The 18,115-nt window shown below is 43.9% G+C and overlaps 8 protein-coding genes across 8 annotated transcripts; 2 read left to right on the plus strand and 6 right to left on the minus strand.

Moving 5' to 3' along the window:
- The first annotated feature begins 14 nt into the window (after nt 1-14).
- On the plus strand, nt 15-768 carry V1516DRAFT_679040 (D-Tyr tRNAtyr deacylase-like domain-containing protein). Its single transcript, XM_066922844.1, has 4 exons — nt 15-142; nt 193-404; nt 456-521; nt 576-768. The coding sequence occupies exons 1-4, from the start codon at nt 78-80 to the stop codon at nt 737-739; spliced, it is 507 nt and encodes a 168-aa protein (XP_066776378.1). The 5' UTR covers nt 15-77; the 3' UTR covers nt 740-768.
- Nucleotides 693-1,794, minus strand: V1516DRAFT_679042 (uncharacterized protein). Its single transcript, XM_066922845.1, has one exon. The coding sequence runs from the start codon at nt 1,718-1,720 to the stop codon at nt 806-808; it is 915 nt and encodes a 304-aa protein (XP_066776379.1). The 5' UTR covers nt 1,721-1,794; the 3' UTR covers nt 693-805.
- V1516DRAFT_679044 (WD40-repeat-containing domain protein) lies at nt 1,738-4,343 on the plus strand. Its single transcript, XM_066922846.1, has 4 exons — nt 1,738-1,940; nt 1,999-2,091; nt 2,146-2,226; nt 2,277-4,343. Exons 1-4 carry the CDS (start codon nt 1,908-1,910, stop codon nt 4,251-4,253), a joined length of 2,184 nt encoding a protein of 727 aa, XP_066776380.1. The 5' UTR covers nt 1,738-1,907; the 3' UTR covers nt 4,254-4,343.
- On the minus strand, nt 4,233-7,986 carry V1516DRAFT_679047 (fungal-specific transcription factor domain-containing protein). Its single transcript, XM_066922847.1, has 7 exons — nt 7,769-7,986; nt 7,692-7,707; nt 7,577-7,612; nt 7,494-7,522; nt 7,400-7,438; nt 6,348-7,344; nt 4,233-6,292 (listed from the first exon to the last, which is right to left on the minus strand). Exons 1-7 carry the CDS (start codon nt 7,870-7,872, stop codon nt 4,472-4,474), a joined length of 3,042 nt encoding a protein of 1,013 aa, XP_066776381.1. The 5' UTR covers nt 7,873-7,986; the 3' UTR covers nt 4,233-4,471.
- Nucleotides 7,987-8,306: 320 nt separating this feature from the next.
- Nucleotides 8,307-11,790, minus strand: V1516DRAFT_679051 (Phosphatidylinositolglycan class N-domain-containing protein). The gene is made up of 6 exons (XM_066922848.1): nt 11,477-11,790; nt 11,214-11,420; nt 10,999-11,163; nt 10,473-10,942; nt 10,285-10,426; nt 8,307-10,232 (listed from the first exon to the last, which is right to left on the minus strand). Exons 1-6 carry the CDS (start codon nt 11,640-11,642, stop codon nt 8,551-8,553), a joined length of 2,832 nt encoding a protein of 943 aa, XP_066776382.1. The 5' UTR covers nt 11,643-11,790; the 3' UTR covers nt 8,307-8,550.
- Nucleotides 11,791-11,897: 107 nt separating this feature from the next.
- Nucleotides 11,898-13,235, minus strand: V1516DRAFT_640901 (uncharacterized protein). Its single transcript, XM_066920101.1, has 2 exons — nt 13,008-13,235; nt 11,898-12,955 (listed from the first exon to the last, which is right to left on the minus strand). The coding sequence occupies exons 1-2, from the start codon at nt 13,179-13,181 to the stop codon at nt 11,978-11,980; spliced, it is 1,152 nt and encodes a 383-aa protein (XP_066776383.1). The 5' UTR covers nt 13,182-13,235; the 3' UTR covers nt 11,898-11,977.
- On the minus strand, nt 13,236-15,264 carry V1516DRAFT_679060 (tRNA-guanine(15) transglycosylase-like protein). The gene is made up of 11 exons (XM_066922849.1): nt 15,084-15,264; nt 14,906-15,018; nt 14,775-14,857; nt 14,719-14,728; nt 14,533-14,673; nt 14,432-14,486; nt 14,183-14,388; nt 14,077-14,134; nt 13,953-14,030; nt 13,737-13,904; nt 13,236-13,688 (listed from the first exon to the last, which is right to left on the minus strand). Exons 1-11 carry the CDS (start codon nt 15,246-15,248, stop codon nt 13,416-13,418), a joined length of 1,350 nt encoding a protein of 449 aa, XP_066776384.1. The 5' UTR covers nt 15,249-15,264; the 3' UTR covers nt 13,236-13,415.
- A 97-nt stretch (nt 15,265-15,361) lies between these two features.
- On the minus strand, nt 15,362-18,115 carry V1516DRAFT_654284 (P-loop containing nucleoside triphosphate hydrolase protein). The gene is made up of 3 exons (XM_066920299.1): nt 17,690-18,115; nt 17,232-17,644; nt 15,362-17,178 (listed from the first exon to the last, which is right to left on the minus strand). Exons 1-3 carry the CDS (start codon nt 18,044-18,046, stop codon nt 15,411-15,413), a joined length of 2,538 nt encoding a protein of 845 aa, XP_066776385.1. The 5' UTR covers nt 18,047-18,115; the 3' UTR covers nt 15,362-15,410.

The raw sequence follows: 18,115 nt of genomic DNA on the forward strand, positions 1-18,115 counted from the left end.
TTCTCCCAGGTGCGTGCTTGTCAAGGCTCCACCATATTCTGGTATAAATTCAGTAGAGCCAGAACCAAGCATATAAAATGAAAGCTGTCGTTCAAAGGGTGAGATCAGCTTCAGTCACAGTCGATGATAAGCTGATTTCAGTGTGAGTTCGCATCTTGAGATGATGTGGGAAAGAACTGACCAAAGAATTAGAATATCCCGAGGTCTGGTAGTTTTACTCGGAGTCGAAGTAGGAGATACTCAAACCGACGCCGAAATTCTGGCTTCGAAAATTGCGGGACTCCGAGTGTTTCCGAGTATTATCGTACAGAGTACTGAATTGAGCGATGTGGGTGAAGAGGCAACGCAATTAAATAAGCAATGGGATCGAAGCGTTGTCGCCATAGATGGTGAAATTCTGTGCAGTAAGTCCCGTTTTGATAATGTCGAATACTTTTTTTTGACTGAGCGTTTAGTTTCTCAATTCACTCTACTGGCAAAAGTCAAGAAAAACAAGCCTGGCTTCCATCATGCCGAGAAACGCAAGTATTTTAGGAGTTATTATGATTCTGATTCCTGAATCTAACAAATTTTAGCCGACCAAGCTTTGGAGTTATACAACTACGCCATGGACCAAATGCGAAAACAATTTCCGGGAACTGACAATGAGCAGAAAGTTAAACCTGGTGTTTTTGGTGCTTACATGCAAGTTGCTCTAGTAAATGATGGCCCAGTGACTATAGAACTGGCTTCTCGATAATTGTATTGAATATAGATCTATTAACCACCACCAACTCCAAATATGCATATATTTCTACTAGACTAGTTACCAGAACAAGGGAATCACTTTCCATTTTCCTGCTACACTGGACTCACCAAATCTTCGTGTATAAAACTCACGCGACTGCTCTGCGGACGCACACAAATTTACAATGGTCCACACAACCACTGCTGTGGTTCCAGGTGTCAGTGCACCGCAGACAATCGGAATAGAAATGTAGATCAATATCTCGGCCGTATAATGAGGACATACAAGATAACGAAATAATTTAGTTGCAGGCGGTGGTGAGTACTTCACCAAGGACGCTAGCTGTCTATGAGCATTATACTGCGCATATGCAGAAGTCAAGTAGAGTATCATGCCAGCAAACACTGCCAGCAACGACTGCCGATCAAATTCTGCATAAGAATTGATTGCGGCCATTGCTATACCGTCGGCAGCAAATGCAAGAGCGCAGCAAATATAAAAAGCCTGTCCTACTATATAATGGCCCAGTCGGATCCGAGCAGTAGTAGACATCTTTTCGACGTACTTGGATTCATACCACCGCCGAACGCATTGTAACAGGAATAAAGAAAGTGCGTACTGTGAGCTCGGAAAGCTCACACAGGGAGTATATGTAGTAACACCCCAAGATGAAAGAAAGTCTACAATGGTATCATCCAGACAAGCTAATATTCGCAAAAGTTTCGCATCCCTCTCCTGTTTTGCTAATATTAAGACAAAAATGCAAATTAGTGAAGACATGAACCCGGTTATATAGAAGTGAAGAAACCAATTCTTAGGTACTGTTTTCGTCAACAGTGATGGCAAAGATAAGTAGGTGTGGCTGTCATTTGAAGGAGACAGTACTTTGCCATATTGCAACAAAGGCCGAAACGCTGGGACGGAACAAACAGCCACGACTGAGAGAGTGAAAAAATAAAGAACCGCTTGGACAAGAAGCTCGATAATCCTCATTGTTGCTCTGCCGGCGAGCAGAAGTTACAAAGTTTGATTCAGTCTCGATATAGCTGGGAAGATTCGTCCCAGCAAGGAAGTCTACTTCTGTTCCCACCGCGTACACCGAAACTCCCCAGCAGTAAAACAGTAACTGTTGCAATAAATACGACTTAATTGATTAGATTGCGCGAAGGGATGTTTACAAATGCTAAAGTTTTCGGTCGATAGTACTATTCACGTAAGCTCGCTTTTTGTTGGATATGCAGCTTACAGCAAAAACTGATGTCAGTATCTAGACAAATAACGTGTCGATATTCTATTACGTTACATTTTATCCATTCAGGAAAAAAAATGAACCGCAAATTTTCGCCACCGTTGGAGATACCTTTGTATGCATATTTTTGATTGTACCAATTTGGTTTAGTGATGGCTGACATTGACAGACATTGATTTGTTCATGTGAACACAATCCTCAGGACAGAGCAGAGAAGTTGAAAATTCTAGCGACATATGATGACGATAATGTGAGTGAGTAAGTTAGTTATTCACTAGTACATCAGAACTGATTGATCAGGACGAGGAGTCCCTCTGTTCTGTGGCATGGACGCAAAACCCATCTACAGGGGCTCCATGGCTCGCGGTTGGAGGAAAATCTGGTATAATCAAAATCATTGATTGTATAACTGGTCAACTCGTTCGGTCATTAGCTGGCCATGGAGACGAAATTTTGGATCTTCAAGTGTCCCCGACACTTCCCTATGTGTTGGGATCTTCGTCTGGGGACCACACAATTCGCGTCTGGAACTTGGACGAGAGGTGGACAAGTCAGCCGTGTGCAGTCATTTGTGCCGGCGAAGGACATCGAGAACAAGTTCTATCAATTGCATTTCATAGATCAGGCAGATTTATCATTTCCGGTGGGATGGATAATCAACTGCATTTATGGGCTTTGCCGGACCTTTCCAAGATGATTGTCGATAAAGATGAGCCGTTAGTGCTCCATTGGTCTCACTTTACTACGAATGTTTTACATTCAAACTATGTAGACTCGGTAGCTTTTTATGGAGACTTGATTCTTTCGAAAGCAGCCAAGGAAAACAAAATTGTACTCTGGAGAGTGGATGGGTTCGATTCAGAGCTCGCAGATCTGTTGAGTCAAGAAAACGCACCCACTAGTCACGATCGCACAAAAGATACTCGATCCGCTTTTGGATCTGGATTCACTCGTTTGGTTCAATTTAGTATTTTCAATACAGCGCCTTGGTATATGCGATTTGGGCTTTCGAATTGCTTACACCACTCAGCTCCGATGTTGGTCATGGGAAACGATTCTGCGAAGGTGTATGTGTTTGATCTGAAGAGTTTGGAGTTACATCATCATGGAGAGAATTCTGAAGATGAGGTAGTATCAGATTCAGATTCAGAATCAGATTTGGGTCAAACTGAAACGTTACTCTCTGGTAAGCAGATAGGTATAGAATCTGGAGCAATTATTACAGCAGATTTGATGTCTACAGTCGACTGTGAGATGGAAGAATATCATGAAGTCGAGGATGAAGATGAGCTTCAAATATTGAGTCTTTCTACTAAATTTAACTCTGAATTCGATAGTGATGCCGATTATCTGACGTTCGGCACTGTTAGTGACACCAGAAGCACTCGACGCAAACTGCGGAATTCTAGACTAGTATTGTCGCCTAAACTGAAAGCTAGTAATTTTAATCAGCCATCACCTCAGAAGTCACTGCCAACAACAAGGCAACAGAAGATTATCAATTCAGATCTGAACGAGCAAGATGCTTTCAGTCTAGATCCAGTTGTTAAAACTGAGAACATAAATTTGTCACGACCTCAAAAGACAAACTATTCAGATCTAGACCAAGTCTCAGCGTCTGAGCTCGGTGAATCGGAGCTTACTTCGTCGTCATATCCTCAGACTCAGACCACTACAATGACTAGGAACAGCCAACTATTAGGACGTCAGCTTGAGCCGCCATTTCAGATCAAAATGGGATTATCCACTATTACGAGTCCTTTGGCACCGTCGAATGAGGATCTAGATGAACCTGGGATGGCTGAGATATCCGTTGTCAAAACAGAGTCTACTAGCTCTTTTAGAACCTCAGCCTCCAGCGGTAAAACTTATGACCAACGCCAGTTGAGCCATCATCAGCTAGCGTTTCCTGAAAGCATTCCAAAGTCTGCCAGTGAACTTCAAGCATTCCTCCGATTCCGCAAAACATCCTTAGAATCCTCTTCGACTGCTACCCGCAGAAGACACAATACTGTAAACCAGTCGAGTTCTCCTTCATATCTGCCGTCCCTCTCTCCCACATCTTCCGCTGCCTACGCTACCGTTACAACGACTCGGCAGATCTTTGATGGATCCTCAATTATTGCGGACCCTTTCGTGTACGTGAAACCACAAACTACTCTTGAAATTCCGAAATCAAAGAAACTCATCCGCCACCTCGCATTCAGCCCCCACAAAGATTTTTTAGTCGCAGTTGGCGATGGCGGCATCATTTGTGTCTGGTCCGTCTATTCGTAAGAAGATCTCATTCATCAGGTATCATTAAACCTTGACTAGACTACAAGCCACTGCTAATAAAATAACATTTATGAATAAAAACTAATAAATACAATTCCTGTAACCTTATGCACTTGTCGCGATTACGATTCAAACTCCGAAAAGCCAAAATTCATTCACAATATATATCAGTGACCGTATCCCTAGTAATACAACAATGTACATATCTGCAAAACCTTCTAAAACGCCATTGAAAAACGTCGTGACTGAGCCAGTTCGGCCATTTCGCCGCTAAAAGCATCCGGTGATTGGTTCGCTATTAAATAATGGTACCAATCACCCACGTTTAGCGTGCTTGGCGCTGCCGTCACCGGAGTCGACGAAGAAGAGTTACCGTTCATATCTAGTTGAGAGGGCACGCCGCTATCAATACCTGGCATCGATGGATTTCCGAGCGACGGCGGAATCATGTTCGCGGCAAATCGTGCGCCATCAGGGGTAACACCAGGCTTGGGTCCCGATCCAAGGAGCGCTACTTGATCATCAGGATTAATATCAAGTTCCAAATCACTCTGCAAAAAATCAAAACTGCCTCCGCCAGACACGCTTGACATCGGAGTTGACTGTTGCTGCTGCCCGGCCCAGGGACTAGTGTCGCCTGTTGAAGCAGTCGGACCAGCGCCTGACATCTCACTTCCGCTTGCCTGTTTGATCTCAGACGGCTGGCTGAGTTCTTCAGATTTTGCATTATTGGATCCGCTATCGGGAAAAAGCTGCGATGGTTGGAAGTTATCCACAAATGTCTGCGATATAGGTGGCGTATGCGTGATGAAATAAAAGTCTAAGGGTGTTCCAGGAATCGAAACTCCAGCGGGCATGGGCGTCTGTAAAGAACTGCTTAATCCTGTTGCAGGACTTGGCGCACTAGATAACGGAATCTGTGTTGGGAAATAGGGATTTGTGGAATGACTTGCGGCGGAACGCGATTGAGAAGTTTCCATAGATTCCATCTGTGCAATTAGCCGACTATCCCGACTGTTCAGCACTTGCGCAGCAGGAGTGACAGGCTGTGAACCTGTCCGTTCGTATGAAACGTTCAGCATAGGACCGGCCATTTTATACATCTCAGATGTTGGTATGGAAAACGTAGGGTGCGATTGCGGCTGTGGAGCTGCCGGCGGCACGATTGGCATTGCAATATCTGGCGTTGCTATTGTCGCTGCTGTTGCTGCCTGGCTCGGCTGTTGCGTCGGGGACCCGGCTTGCCCTTGCTGAGGACGCGGATTGATAGCAGAGCAGATCCGATCACGAATCAATTTGCTCTCACCGGCCTTTTCGAATAACCGAAGAATCATTCGCGCTATAATGTATGACTTACCAAGTTCTTCAAGAGCATGCATGCAGATCTTCAACGAATGCTGTGCAGCCTTGACGGCCGCAGGATTGTTCGATTTAGTCTGATAAATCAGCATGATCATCGCAGAAAACAATGTATATACTGTAAATGCAGGCACATTCTGCAACTCGTCAGCTTTAGTCATGTTATCCATTATCCGCGCTATAGAGTGTGCCGCTTGAAATGCAATTCCTCGAGATGGATACGACATTAGATAACGGTTACCAGCAATCGATTGCGCGCGAGGCTGTGACATATTTGTACGATGAAGGAGAGATAGCATAGTATAATACTGCAAATGCAGAATTCCCTTAAAAAAATTGTGTTTCGACGGATCATTGAGAGGATAGCGAATCTCTTCCGGAAGATTATTCATCCATGCGCCTAACGCCATATCTAACTGGGTAATGTCTAGCCCTCGATTGTTAACTCGAGATGTTTCTGAGGCGACGGAGAACTGTTGGCGCAAAATTAATCCCATGATTTCCCATAATTTCAAAGAATGGATGAACAGTTTCACATGGAGAGAATTGGGCGGATATTCGTAGGGACCTGGACCTTCTTCTTCAATAAAATCGTCTTCGGTGATCATGGGAACATCGATATCGTCTGTATTAATCAAAACCGGTCGACCAAGAGCGATCGAAACGCTACGATCTCGACACTAATTTCTGGTTAAATTATCTGCTAATCAATTAAAGAGGCGAACTGATACTCACAAATAAGACCCACCAAACTCGCTTCCATAACCGCTTATCGATTATACTTAACTGCGATTTTTCGACGCTGCGGTGCAAACCAAAGCCTTGAGCGACCGTCAAGGCGACTCTTGTCCAGTAAAACACGTTTTTGGTCACATCCTCAGGGCCCTCCCACCACCAACCCAAAAGTACCAATGACTGAACAATGACAATTCTATCATCTTCATAATTCGCATCGTACAAAGCCTTTGCCCGTTTATAGAGCGTGAGACTAGCCAGATCGCTTGAACCGCTCTGATCCAGAAGCAATGGGTTTCTGCAGACTCGAGTCCCAGCCAGCAAAATAGATTGGAGCAACAGAAGTGAGGGCGGATTTTCGGGATCTTTATATCGTCGCATAAACTGGGTTTTGTTGATCATAGGGACGAGAGGATGGATAGTGCTGAAAAAACATTCTATAAGTTCATCGCACAAATCTCGCGGAGGAAGTAAGAATGCGCCGCGTCTATTGAGAAGCTCGACATCTTCAGGATCCAAATCATTCAATCGTGCAGATCCAACGCGGATCTCGTCCGGTAACGGATAGTGGTAGACTTCCGAGTCACCCGCTTTGGACTGGACCAATAGACTAATATTGGACGTCGCTCCGAGATATGCTACGCGCCCAGACCTTCGAACACTAGCTGGCTCGTCAGTAGTCACATCAACTATGTTGGCGAGTGTTTCTTCGGAACGGTTGCTTGCTTGAGCAACTGACGGGCTATGAACAGGAGCCGATAGGGGATTGTAGGGTTTATCAACTGGCGTCGCAGGAGCGGAAGGGGTCGAACTGTCAGTCATCAAGACCCGCGCTTTTTTTGTCGATGCCACGGTATCATTGTCTTGTTCTTTCTTTTCCTCGTCTGATTCGCCGTCCTCAAGTATGATATCAGATCGTTTACGTGATGACTTTGATGAGGGTAAGTCATCGCCTTCTGAAGAAGTAGCAGTATCATTTTTTACTGCAGAAGAAATTCTATGAGTGCTTGTATTAGAATGATATCCGTACAGAACTCATCGAAAACACATACTGATTGTCTATTCCCCGCCTTCTGGTGCCGTCTGGGATTCTGCACAAAGGTCAGCACTAAAACGGCTAGCAGCAGCAGACTATTCAGCATTTACCTGCATTCGCAGCCAAAAGCAACACAATTCTTACGGAAAATTAGTAACCATCCCGTGCATACAAAATCAACTAAAACACTCACAGTACACGGCATCCGATTAGTCACATCGCAACGGACCTAAGAGAATGAATTTATCATTGTTAGCCGGTGGACCACAGAAATCGTGTCCACGTCATAGCGAGAAGAATCACCATACCTTCCGCGAATGGCACCTATTGAAAAAAAATATGTCAATAAGCAGATTAACAGACAAGCATCTAAAATATATCGTACACTTCGCAAGCTCGAGAGGCGCGAGCACGCCGATAGCTGATGTGACGGCCGGGCTTACTGTTCTGCTGTGTCGCCATTTCATCCAGACTCGGATCTGCGGTCATTTCTCGGACACGCAGAACAGTATTACCAATATTCTCGCTGATTTTATCACCAGTCTTATCAGAAATACTACAAAATAAAATTCTTCTATTCTGATTGTTCTCTTGCCGTTCAATCAAATGAAACAAAATTATCACAAGCCATAGTTTCACTTTCTGCCCATGTAAGGATGTGGGGTGTCGATCACCTGCCTGGAATTCACGTGATTTTATTCGACGTTAGCGTGAAGATGATTCTGTCTTGGATTCGAAGAACACGGATAGATGGTGATTTACAATTACAGTGGGATTTGCTATTTAACGGAGTAGTTTGGGAAACGAACCATGAAACTAACCCAGTAGATTATACAAATCCAAAATGAAGCTAAGCCGACGCCAGCTGTGTTCGCAAGCAAAATTCGTCTTCGATTTAGCCCATCAACCAAATTTACCATATCTGGGAGACAATCCAACAAATCATCAATTTTGAATTTAATTTTAACGGAACTCTCTAATGCACGCGGGCCAATAATCAAAGAGAGTATATAGGAGATTATAACTCAAGTCTATCCTCGATTTGAATAGTAAACTATAAGATAGAATTACTCTAAGATCAATTCCTCGTCTCTAGCTGACTCGTACACACACATGTTATCGTTTGTCTTCAAAATCTGTACAAATTATCATTAGTCAGCCAGATGACTAATCCTCCTTTTTGGACACAACATTTGGTCTTTGCCGCACACCGCTGACCAGCGCCTCGCTGAAGTATTCAAGCGCAATTACAAATACGCACAGCAAGCTTGCAATACAGTAGTGACTTATGCTCATTCCAATATCGAGCCAACTTCCTTCATCCAAAATTAAGTAAAAGAAATTCAAAGTTAATATATCCGAAATCGATAGAACCATCGTGAAAAGTGACGACGGTTTGACTCCAAGACCTTGTGTGAGTAAACCAAGATCCATAGAGATGATCGCAAACGGAACTAGAATCTTGAATATCAGTAGTGCACCCATCGCAAACGGATCAAACACAGGAAGAAGTCGATACACCGAATCCAATGAAAAGGACGAGATACTGGCAATGTTGCCAATTCCAAAAAATGCAATTTGAGTCAAGAAGAAAAACACCATTGCAATCCGGATATCGGCCAGCTGTAATCTTCGCTCATCCTCTAAATCTCCTCTTTCTGTCAACACTGCAACATCATTTGTTTCCTGTCGATCGTCATATATTTTCTGCTCAATATCGATCCAAATAACTAGATTAATAAAAAAAGAAACATAGAACAGGCCCTCATTTGAAATCGTTAACAGCACAAATGTCGGCGAGAAAGCCAAAAATGCAATCAACAGTCGCGTCCGATAATCGTGGTACTTGTCCTTCACATGCAACAATGGCACAGCCAGCGACCCAAGCAACACCGCCCATCCAACCACACGGTTTCCAAGTGCCAGACCCCTTCCTGCCTGGAGAGCAGTCACTGTCGAATAAGTGACCGCCATAGATAATACCACCAGACCAAACTGTACACCTAACACCAGCATCGTAAAGAGGCTAGGAGGCGAAACCTGTCGTGAGAGAAACACAATCCCAGACGCACCCAATAGTACCATTAAGAATCCGGCAGACAAAATCTGTCCTAAGCTCTCGACTTTTACGACAGGAAGCAATGTGAAAATGCTCATAATCCAACATGAAATGACCCACATGCCAATCAACATCGGATGCCGCTTGCATAGCTTGTAATTTTGAATCGGAGGCCATGTTGACAATAAAAAATATATCACCGAAAACACTTCTCTATGGAAATAGCCCGCAACAATGGCCTCCATCAAAGCTAAAAATGCCAGGACTTCGACTGCAAGTTTCGGGAAAGTGTTTTGGACTGTCCCTCCTGAATTCCACAACAAAATTTTTGCTCCATGCCATAGAGAAAGACGGTATTCCGCTACTGTTTCCCAAAACAAGACCGGAAAAATAGCATATAAGTAATGCATCATCGGGGCCTGCTGAAATATGAAAACAAATGCAATTAATATTCCGACTGACAAGGCGCTGAACCTGAAGTACAAACCCATCGACGGTGGAATACTTTCTGGTATTATATAAAAATCTAGGAACGCTGTCAACGCATACATGATCCAGCCAACAAATCCCAGTGTGACCAGTGTTCGCAGAAACAGCCAGTTGTACGTCTGCAGATAGCGCAAGCCTGCCAAACCAAGATGCATAAGTTCATATGATAGTTCAATCGCCTTCCTATACTCGCCATTACGATCTGCAAGAATCATCCTTCGAACTAAATCATCCAATGACGCAGTTTCGTTTTCTATTAAGTGAAATGGTTTATAGTTTAATTGATGTTGCTGAAGTTGAACTAGACTTCCAATTAGCCAAAAACGTTTGTCTGCAGCGCAAAAATAACTTACGCTCTTTGATTCGATATTGTTCAACAATCTCACGTGCATTCTGAACTATTGCTGAACTCTTTTGCGACTCTGGAGCAGCAATATATTCGAGCGGTAAGCGTCCTACTGAGTTCGCAGGAAACTTCAATCCTACTAGATACGTCTTCCCCAATTAGCTCGAACAAAAAGAATTATTCACATATGCATACCATTAACGCAGCGATATCTGCCTGCTCGACATCTACCCGCTTGACAGAATTCAAATTCCAAGGTATGGAAAACCCATCGTGACCGATGGGCGATTTGTTATCTGGTTTTGAAACACCGGCACCCCAGGCAATCAAGGGAGTTCGAGTATTATCCGGATGCCCATCGCCATGACTCCCCCAATCGCTCATTCCGTGATCAGCAGTAAATACCCAGGCCGTTTTGTCGTCGCTGTAGAACTGGTTAATCATTGTGTGGAGTTTTTCAATTCCTCGGTCGACATGCTGAATGTTCTGATAGTACTGTTCCGAGTACGGTCGGCTTGCGTGTCCCGCAGTATCAATACCAAGCAAATGCAGGAAAAATATAAGCTTATCCTGACGCAGAGCAGCATCAATATCTGGATCCGTCGCTGCTCTCGCAAACAATTGCTCAACATGATCAAACACAAAAGTATCCAAGTCACGAGTGTCTAATCAATTGTAGTTAGTATAAATATATGGAATGTGGGAGAAATCGGTGTTCAACCTTTGGTAAAATCTTCAAATTCGTGCCCGTACATAAACGTATCAACTCGGTCTGGATCTGAGGCTCCTAAGGCAAACATTGGTAGAATGTCTGGTGACCCAAATGACCAGGTATGTCTAGACTGATTAAACACGGAATCGAACTCAACAGGATTCTCCTTCCATCCTGTGATAGTTAATATTAATACCTTTTTGATTCAATTGAGGCTAACTCACCTTTAGTAACCGCGCTCACGTCCTCATAGAATCCGGCAATGATCGCTACATGACCCGGTCGCGACTCAGTTGGCATCCGTGTATGGGACACACCAAAGGTGCCTTCATCTAATATGCGAGATCTCAGAAATGGTGCAGCATATTCATACACATTCGTTGTCTCGTTGAGCTTTGGTTCCAAGCATTTGTCCGCACGCAGTCCGTCACCTAAAAATAGTCAGACAGAACTGGATATGATACCACTCAGATCCGGAACTACCTACCGACAATCAGAAACAATCGTTTGGCCGGAGGCTCTGCTGTCGACACGAAATGTTCCATGCCATGGACCAGTGGCGTAATAAAATAAATATCGAAAATGGACCATAAATAAACCAAATGAAACGCTATTCCGACAAGCAGGACTGCTTGTTTGGATAACCGGTTCATAATGATGCTTCTCTCTGTTCCTGCTACTGCTACTGCTACTGTAGTCGGGAAAAAACCTGATATCTCTTGCTCAGCGAAACTAGGAGCTCATTCTTTACGTTCTGTCTAACGAACCGTTCTCTTCGTCGTTTCGACGTCTTTATACTGCGTTCAAATTGAAGAAGCAATATTTGGCACGTTCTTGAGCGAGCTCTCGGTAATGGTCGGCACAATCGCCTCTGATTACATCTACGCCATACAGGATAGCCGGAACAGTTAAAAAATTAAAGGAATTGAAATAATAATATTAAGAAACTGTCCTAAACCAACTAAAATATTTGCAAAAGTTTAATAACCTACTCCTCTTCACCGGCCAAGTTAGCGAAAGCAAGCTCGTACACAAATCCAAGCGTGAGCTTCGCATGCTCTAACATATGTTCGAAAGATAGTCGATCAATTGTATCTCTCGTGGAATGGATAAATGGATTAGAGTCCTTGAAAGTGGACTCGATAACAAAAGCAGAAGGATAACCAACTTTAGCAGCAGATGCATGGTCAGAACAAGCATACCCACATTCAGTCTCGACGTAGGGGATACTGGCGTAGGCTGAAACAACCTTTTTAATGAACTCAGTGAGCTCGGGGTGAACAAAGTCAGTAATCACGCCCAGCGACTCAGGCTTGCCGCTGTCGATAGTTTTTTTCACGAATCCAGTCATGTCCTGCTGGAGCATAGCACCAACATTGATACGGCGTTTAGCGTATTCCGAGAAAATCGCTTGTGAGCCCAAGAGTCCGCCTTCTTCGGCAGAATACCAATGAAATTCAACGGTATTATTCGGCTTAAATCCACTTGAAACGAGAGTTCTAAAAGTTTCAAGAATCGTCACAGTACCGGAGCCATCATCATCCGCGCCGGGAGCGCCGAAGAAGGAGGGAAAAATTAAGTTGATGGAATCTTGGTGAGCGCCAACAACAACAACACGGTCCTCGGGAGTGCCAGAATTGATACCTGGAATTCGTGCAATCAGCGAGGTCTGCGGCCAAGGATGGTGAAATGGAAACACCCTTATGCTCTTGTCGACAGCAGCAATTGCCTTCACAGTGTTGAATAGCCATGTAGATGAGTCGGCCCCGGTCGTGGATTTGTAGTATCGAGTGTAGAACGATGTGAAGTTGGCAAGATTGGTCTTCATATTCTCGATACTAATATTCGCCAGAAGCGGAGAGGCGACGTCGTAAAACGAAATATTGCTTGGAAATGTCACATTCACATCGATCGTAATTGGCTCTTCCTCTGCAAATTCCGTGATATCCATGAATCGAGTGCCCGACTACATCAAATTAGAAAATGCTGCTAAACCAATAATAGATTTCAAAACTTACTCGCTTTAGTTGCAACTTGTCCGCTTCCGAAATCCACTGAGTTATTCCTTCAGCAGTCTGGACCAGGCGCTGCGCATTCGGCTCAAAGACCGACTGCGAACTATGCTCGGAAACAAGGCCAGCCGAAGCAGCTGAGGCACAAAGTAGTGCGACAATACACGTCGGAAATCGCATTTTATTGAATTATTATTTGATTTGAATATATCTTTATAAGATCTTTGTCCTATGAATCTTCGATATGTGCTCACTGATGGAGCCTGCAAGCTATATATTTTAGTTAACCGTTACACGTGATCCGGAGTAGGCCGAGTATCATGGGCGTGAGACGGGATATTGCCATTCTTTATTTACAAAAATTTCGATTAAGCAACAGCTTGGTTGAAATGACAACATAAACCGAATTATACCTCACACGTCAACGGATTCGTCCTGAGAGGACGTAGTAAATGCGGTGTGATCCGCAGCAGAGATGTCGTCGTTGAGTAAGTTAATGTTGACAGCCAAGAGTGCTTCGACCGCCCATTCTGGATATTTAGACTTGTCGCCTCGGTGCAGCGTAGCAAAAAACTTTTTCACAAACTGCGGGAACTCATCGCGGATTATCGCAGCTCGCGCAGTTCGCATTAGGTTTAACTGATAATGCACATTGTGCAATGTCAGAATATGTGCGCCGGTAGTTTCCTTTAGAATTTTAGTCCTCAGACTCACAGTAATCGCAGTACTACTAACCTTCGTAGCTTGATGGTGAATAAACGCCCGAGTAATCCCCATACCTCCTTTATCCTTTGGTCGGCATGACGGACAGTCACAGTTTGGTTCGATAGGCGAGAAGTCGTATTCATAGCATTTATGGCGTAGATTAATGACTCCCTCAGCCGTAATGGCATTCCCGAATCTCTAGATATCATTAATACCAGGTCTTAATCTAGCAGTTGATAAGCATACAGCTGTTCGCGTTGGATATACACAATCAAAGAGGTCTACACCCATAGCGACTGAGACAATCATGTCTTCTGCGTATCCCTAGATTGTCAGTTCTGTCACTACATCCATCGGAATCACCTCATACCACACCCATACAGTATATGGGCTTATTTCTCGGAAGTAGATTGGTGCAGTGGTTTACCCTTGAACCGTCAGTCATATGTAGATCTTAAATCGACTACCAACATTACACTTTGCAGTATTCTCCTTTCGCTTCTCCTCCTGATAAACCACCGATGGCGATACCGGGTGTATCCCGTTTCACCATTTCCTCGCAACACATGGTCCTTAGTCGAAGGTCCAGACAGCCTTGGATAATGGCAAACAGATTCTGTCTGTCAGGATTTTTATTCGCTGCTATACAGCGATCCAGCCAACGAATACTTCTATGAACCGACTAGATAATCAGAATTATGATCCATACGAATAGCACTGCCTACCTCCTCGACTCGCGGTCCTTCAGTTAATGTATGTACAACATCATCTAATTGCATACTAAAACATCAGTCAACAATGCCAACGTCACGTCATGGAATCATACATGATATCTGAGCCTATACTGTTTTGAAGTTCAATCGAATGTTCAGGTGTGAGTAACATTGGCGAGCCGTCGTGAGGACTTTCAAACCGAACACCTTCTTCTGTGATAGTAGCTAGTTTAAGAAGCGAGACCATTTGAAATCTGAAATTAGTCTGAATTCGCGACCGGGAAATGGAGACTTCTCACCCTCCGCTATCTGTCCATGTTAAACAATCTTCCAGTTCCTCATTCATAAAACCCACCAGTCAAAATATTATTGGGCCATGATTGTAAGACATGTGCACCGCCAATAACATCAAGAACCTCTTTTCCAGGCTTCAAACCACTAGCGATAAATCAGCACAATGGACTGCAATTGCATAGAAGCTCGTACAGATGATATGTATTATTCAGGCAAATCTTGCAGTTTAAATCTTCCAATTGCTCAGAAGTTAACCCTTTCAGCGATGCTTGTGTAGCAACCGGCATGAACATTGGTCCATCCACCTAGATGATTTGAGTTAGTATCAGAATCTGTATCATATTCAGATTCAAAACTAAGTCCAGCTTACCGTTCCGTGGGGAAGAATGATATTCGATGCTCTTGCCTTAGTGGTCGAGCATTGCGCGACTATTTCAAATGTCAACGCCGCTGTTTTTGTCACTTTTGGCAGATTGGACATTAAAAGAAATTTACTTTTTGGAGTTCTATTTTCAGTATTATAGAGAATTTTCATTTGTAAAAAGAAATTTGGATTATTCAATGCCAAATTAAAATAAATTTCGAACATAATTTAAGCCGCAGACTTCATTTAAAGATATTACTACATGGGAAGATATCGCAGATACATAGGAGCCACGTTAATATATTAAATAAATTCATAGATATCGTACAAAAATTAATCTTTCTGCCAGCCAAACTCGCGGCCTAGTCGCTCATACTTGACTCGATCACGGTCAGAAACACTGGGTGTCACATTTCTAAATGCCATTTCAAAATCTTCTGTGGCAACCTTGATTTGACTCGAAGGGAGATGATCTGTTTGCTGAAACCCATCATTATGGATATCTTGAAAGACAGCCTTGCGCAGTGCACACACGGCAGCTTCCCTGACCAATGCAGCAATATCAGCACCGCTGAAGTTCCGACATCGGTCGTCTGCAGCCAAATGATTAAAATCGACGGCTGAGTCGATTGGAGTCTTCCGAGAAACCGTGCTGAATATCTCAATCCGTTCTTCAACCGTTGGCAGCTCGACAAACAATGGTTTATCTAATCTGCCCGGTCGTAGCATCGCGGGATCGATTATATCTGGGCGGTTTGTGGCTGCAATCACGAAAATTCCTTTACGATCAGTCACGCCGTCCAGTTCGGTCAGCAGCGTGTTGACCATCCTGGATGTCGAGTCCCGGGAATCGTCTCGACGTGGAACCAAAGCATCCAGTTCGTCAAAAAAAATAACGCACGGAATAGATGCACGCGCTCGGAGAAAAACCTGTCGCAGTGCACGCTCCGATTCTCCTACAAATTTATTCAGCAGCTCTGGTCCACGAACCGAAATGAAATTTGCTCGACTTTCATTGGCAACTGCTTTCGCTAGCAATGTCTTGCCGCATCCCGGCGGACCCCATAATAGAACTCCGGAAGGCGCAGTAATACCGACTTGCGCATACAGATCGGGCCGGCGAATAGGCTGCACAATGGCCATTTGGAGCTCGACTCGAACTTTTTGAAGTGCTCCAACGCTTTCCCAAGTAACATCAGGAATCGTGGCAAAACCTTCGCGTTTGCTAGATGGCTGAACACTGGGCATAGCTGTGAGAAAATCCTCGACCGTTATTGAAAGCGGTTCCAGCTGCGTTGGTGTTAAAGGGTCGGGAAAATCTTTCATAAATTGTTGGATTACGCTGTTTTCTTGTTTATCAAGTTCATGTTGAATTATTTGTGGTGCAGGAATATCAGCCAATAAAGCTTCATCTTCTCTTCCCACAGAAGGTTGATACTCTTGTTCTTCGTCGGAGACAGGTTTATCGATATCCATCACATCGTGTTCACTTGTACCATGCGAGTTAGTATTTTTAAGTACTCGGAATATTCGTTTGATTGCAGCTACACCGGCAGCTGTTGTCAGAGCATTCAAATCTGCACCAACATAACCCGAAGTCTGTTTAGCTAGACTTTTGTAGTCGAAGTCACCTGTCAATCTCAGCTTTTTACACAGTACCCGTAAAATACTTTCTCTCGATAATTCATCAGGTACACTCATCTGAATTTCACGATCAAACCGCCCTGCACGTCGTAAAGCAGGATCCAAAGAATCTGGTAAATTAGTTGCGCCAATGACCATCACCACTTTACCATCTGTCTTGTCGAGCGACAGGTCGTCCATGCATGTCAATAACTGCGCGACGATCCGCCGCTCCATTTCTCTTTGCGCACTTTCTCGTTTCGGGGTGATAGCGTCAATTTCATCAAGGAAAATCAAACATGGTGCGATCGACCGAGCCTCGTCAAAGATCTCACGGATTTTCTTTTCGGATTCTCCAGACATTCCGGAAACTACTGACGGCGCGGAAAGCGAAATGAAAGGCACGTTTAATTCACCGGCAAGTGCATTTGCAAGCATTGTCTTTCCGCATCCGGGAGGTCCATGTAGCAATACACCCCTAGTTTGTAAGAAACACTATATGATTGTATACAGTAAGACTTAAAGACTTACCGAGGAGGCTGAATACCCGTGTGACTATATATTTCTGGGTGCATCAATGGCATCCCTACAACTTCCAAAATCTCTGCAATTATATGTTCCATGCCACCGATGTCAGATAGCTTGACATACGTGGGTGGTGCCCGATCTTCCTTTGATCCTGATTTCCATTTTTTGGCCGACGAATTATCTGCTGTATGGTTGCGTTTCTTTGTTTTTTGCGATTCCGACTCCTTTATAATACTTGTCCGGTCAATTGAAATGGAGTAATCAGAAGAAGATATAGCAGCGGGTGCTCCAAGAAGTGGAAGTTTAGCTAATCCTGTCTCCGGATCATCTGGAATTTCGACAGGATCCGGTAGGGGCCTATTGCTACTAGCTGTATCCCATAGATGAACAATTCCTTTGTTCAAAGCATTGATATCCTGAAAATTAGCTCAAAAATGCAGCGACGTATAGAATAGACATACTTCCACAACCATCATATTCGAATCATCCAAATCGCCTTCAACATCAATCGGCCGTATATCAATAGCATCCACCTTCTCGCCCTGGGCCCGCTCATCAGCTGCCAACTGCCCTAAAACAACTTCCACACTTTTCTCAACGACAGATTTCTTCAACCTCCGTAATCCAGTATCGCAATCTAAAATATGCTGGATAACCATTGATGGAACAACTCGCCGCGCTGAAAGTAGTCCTTCCGGTTGGCTCAGAAATGCAACCACCTGAGCCCTCACTCGCTTATCAAGTCCATCCGGACTGATCAACGCAGCTCCTGAACTTGTATTGTGAGTGATATTAAGGTTTCTAATTTTTTTTCCCATTAATTTGCTCCATGCACTGAAATTTTGACTAGGTTTAGATGATTGGTTTTTTACTCAACGGAATTTGTT

This window comes from Lipomyces oligophaga (genome assembly GCF_038497815.1).
Source record: "Lipomyces oligophaga strain CBS 7107 unplaced genomic scaffold V1516scaffold_6, whole genome shotgun sequence".
Classification (NCBI taxonomy): domain Eukaryota; kingdom Fungi; phylum Ascomycota; class Lipomycetes; order Lipomycetales; family Lipomycetaceae; genus Lipomyces; species [Lipomyces] oligophaga.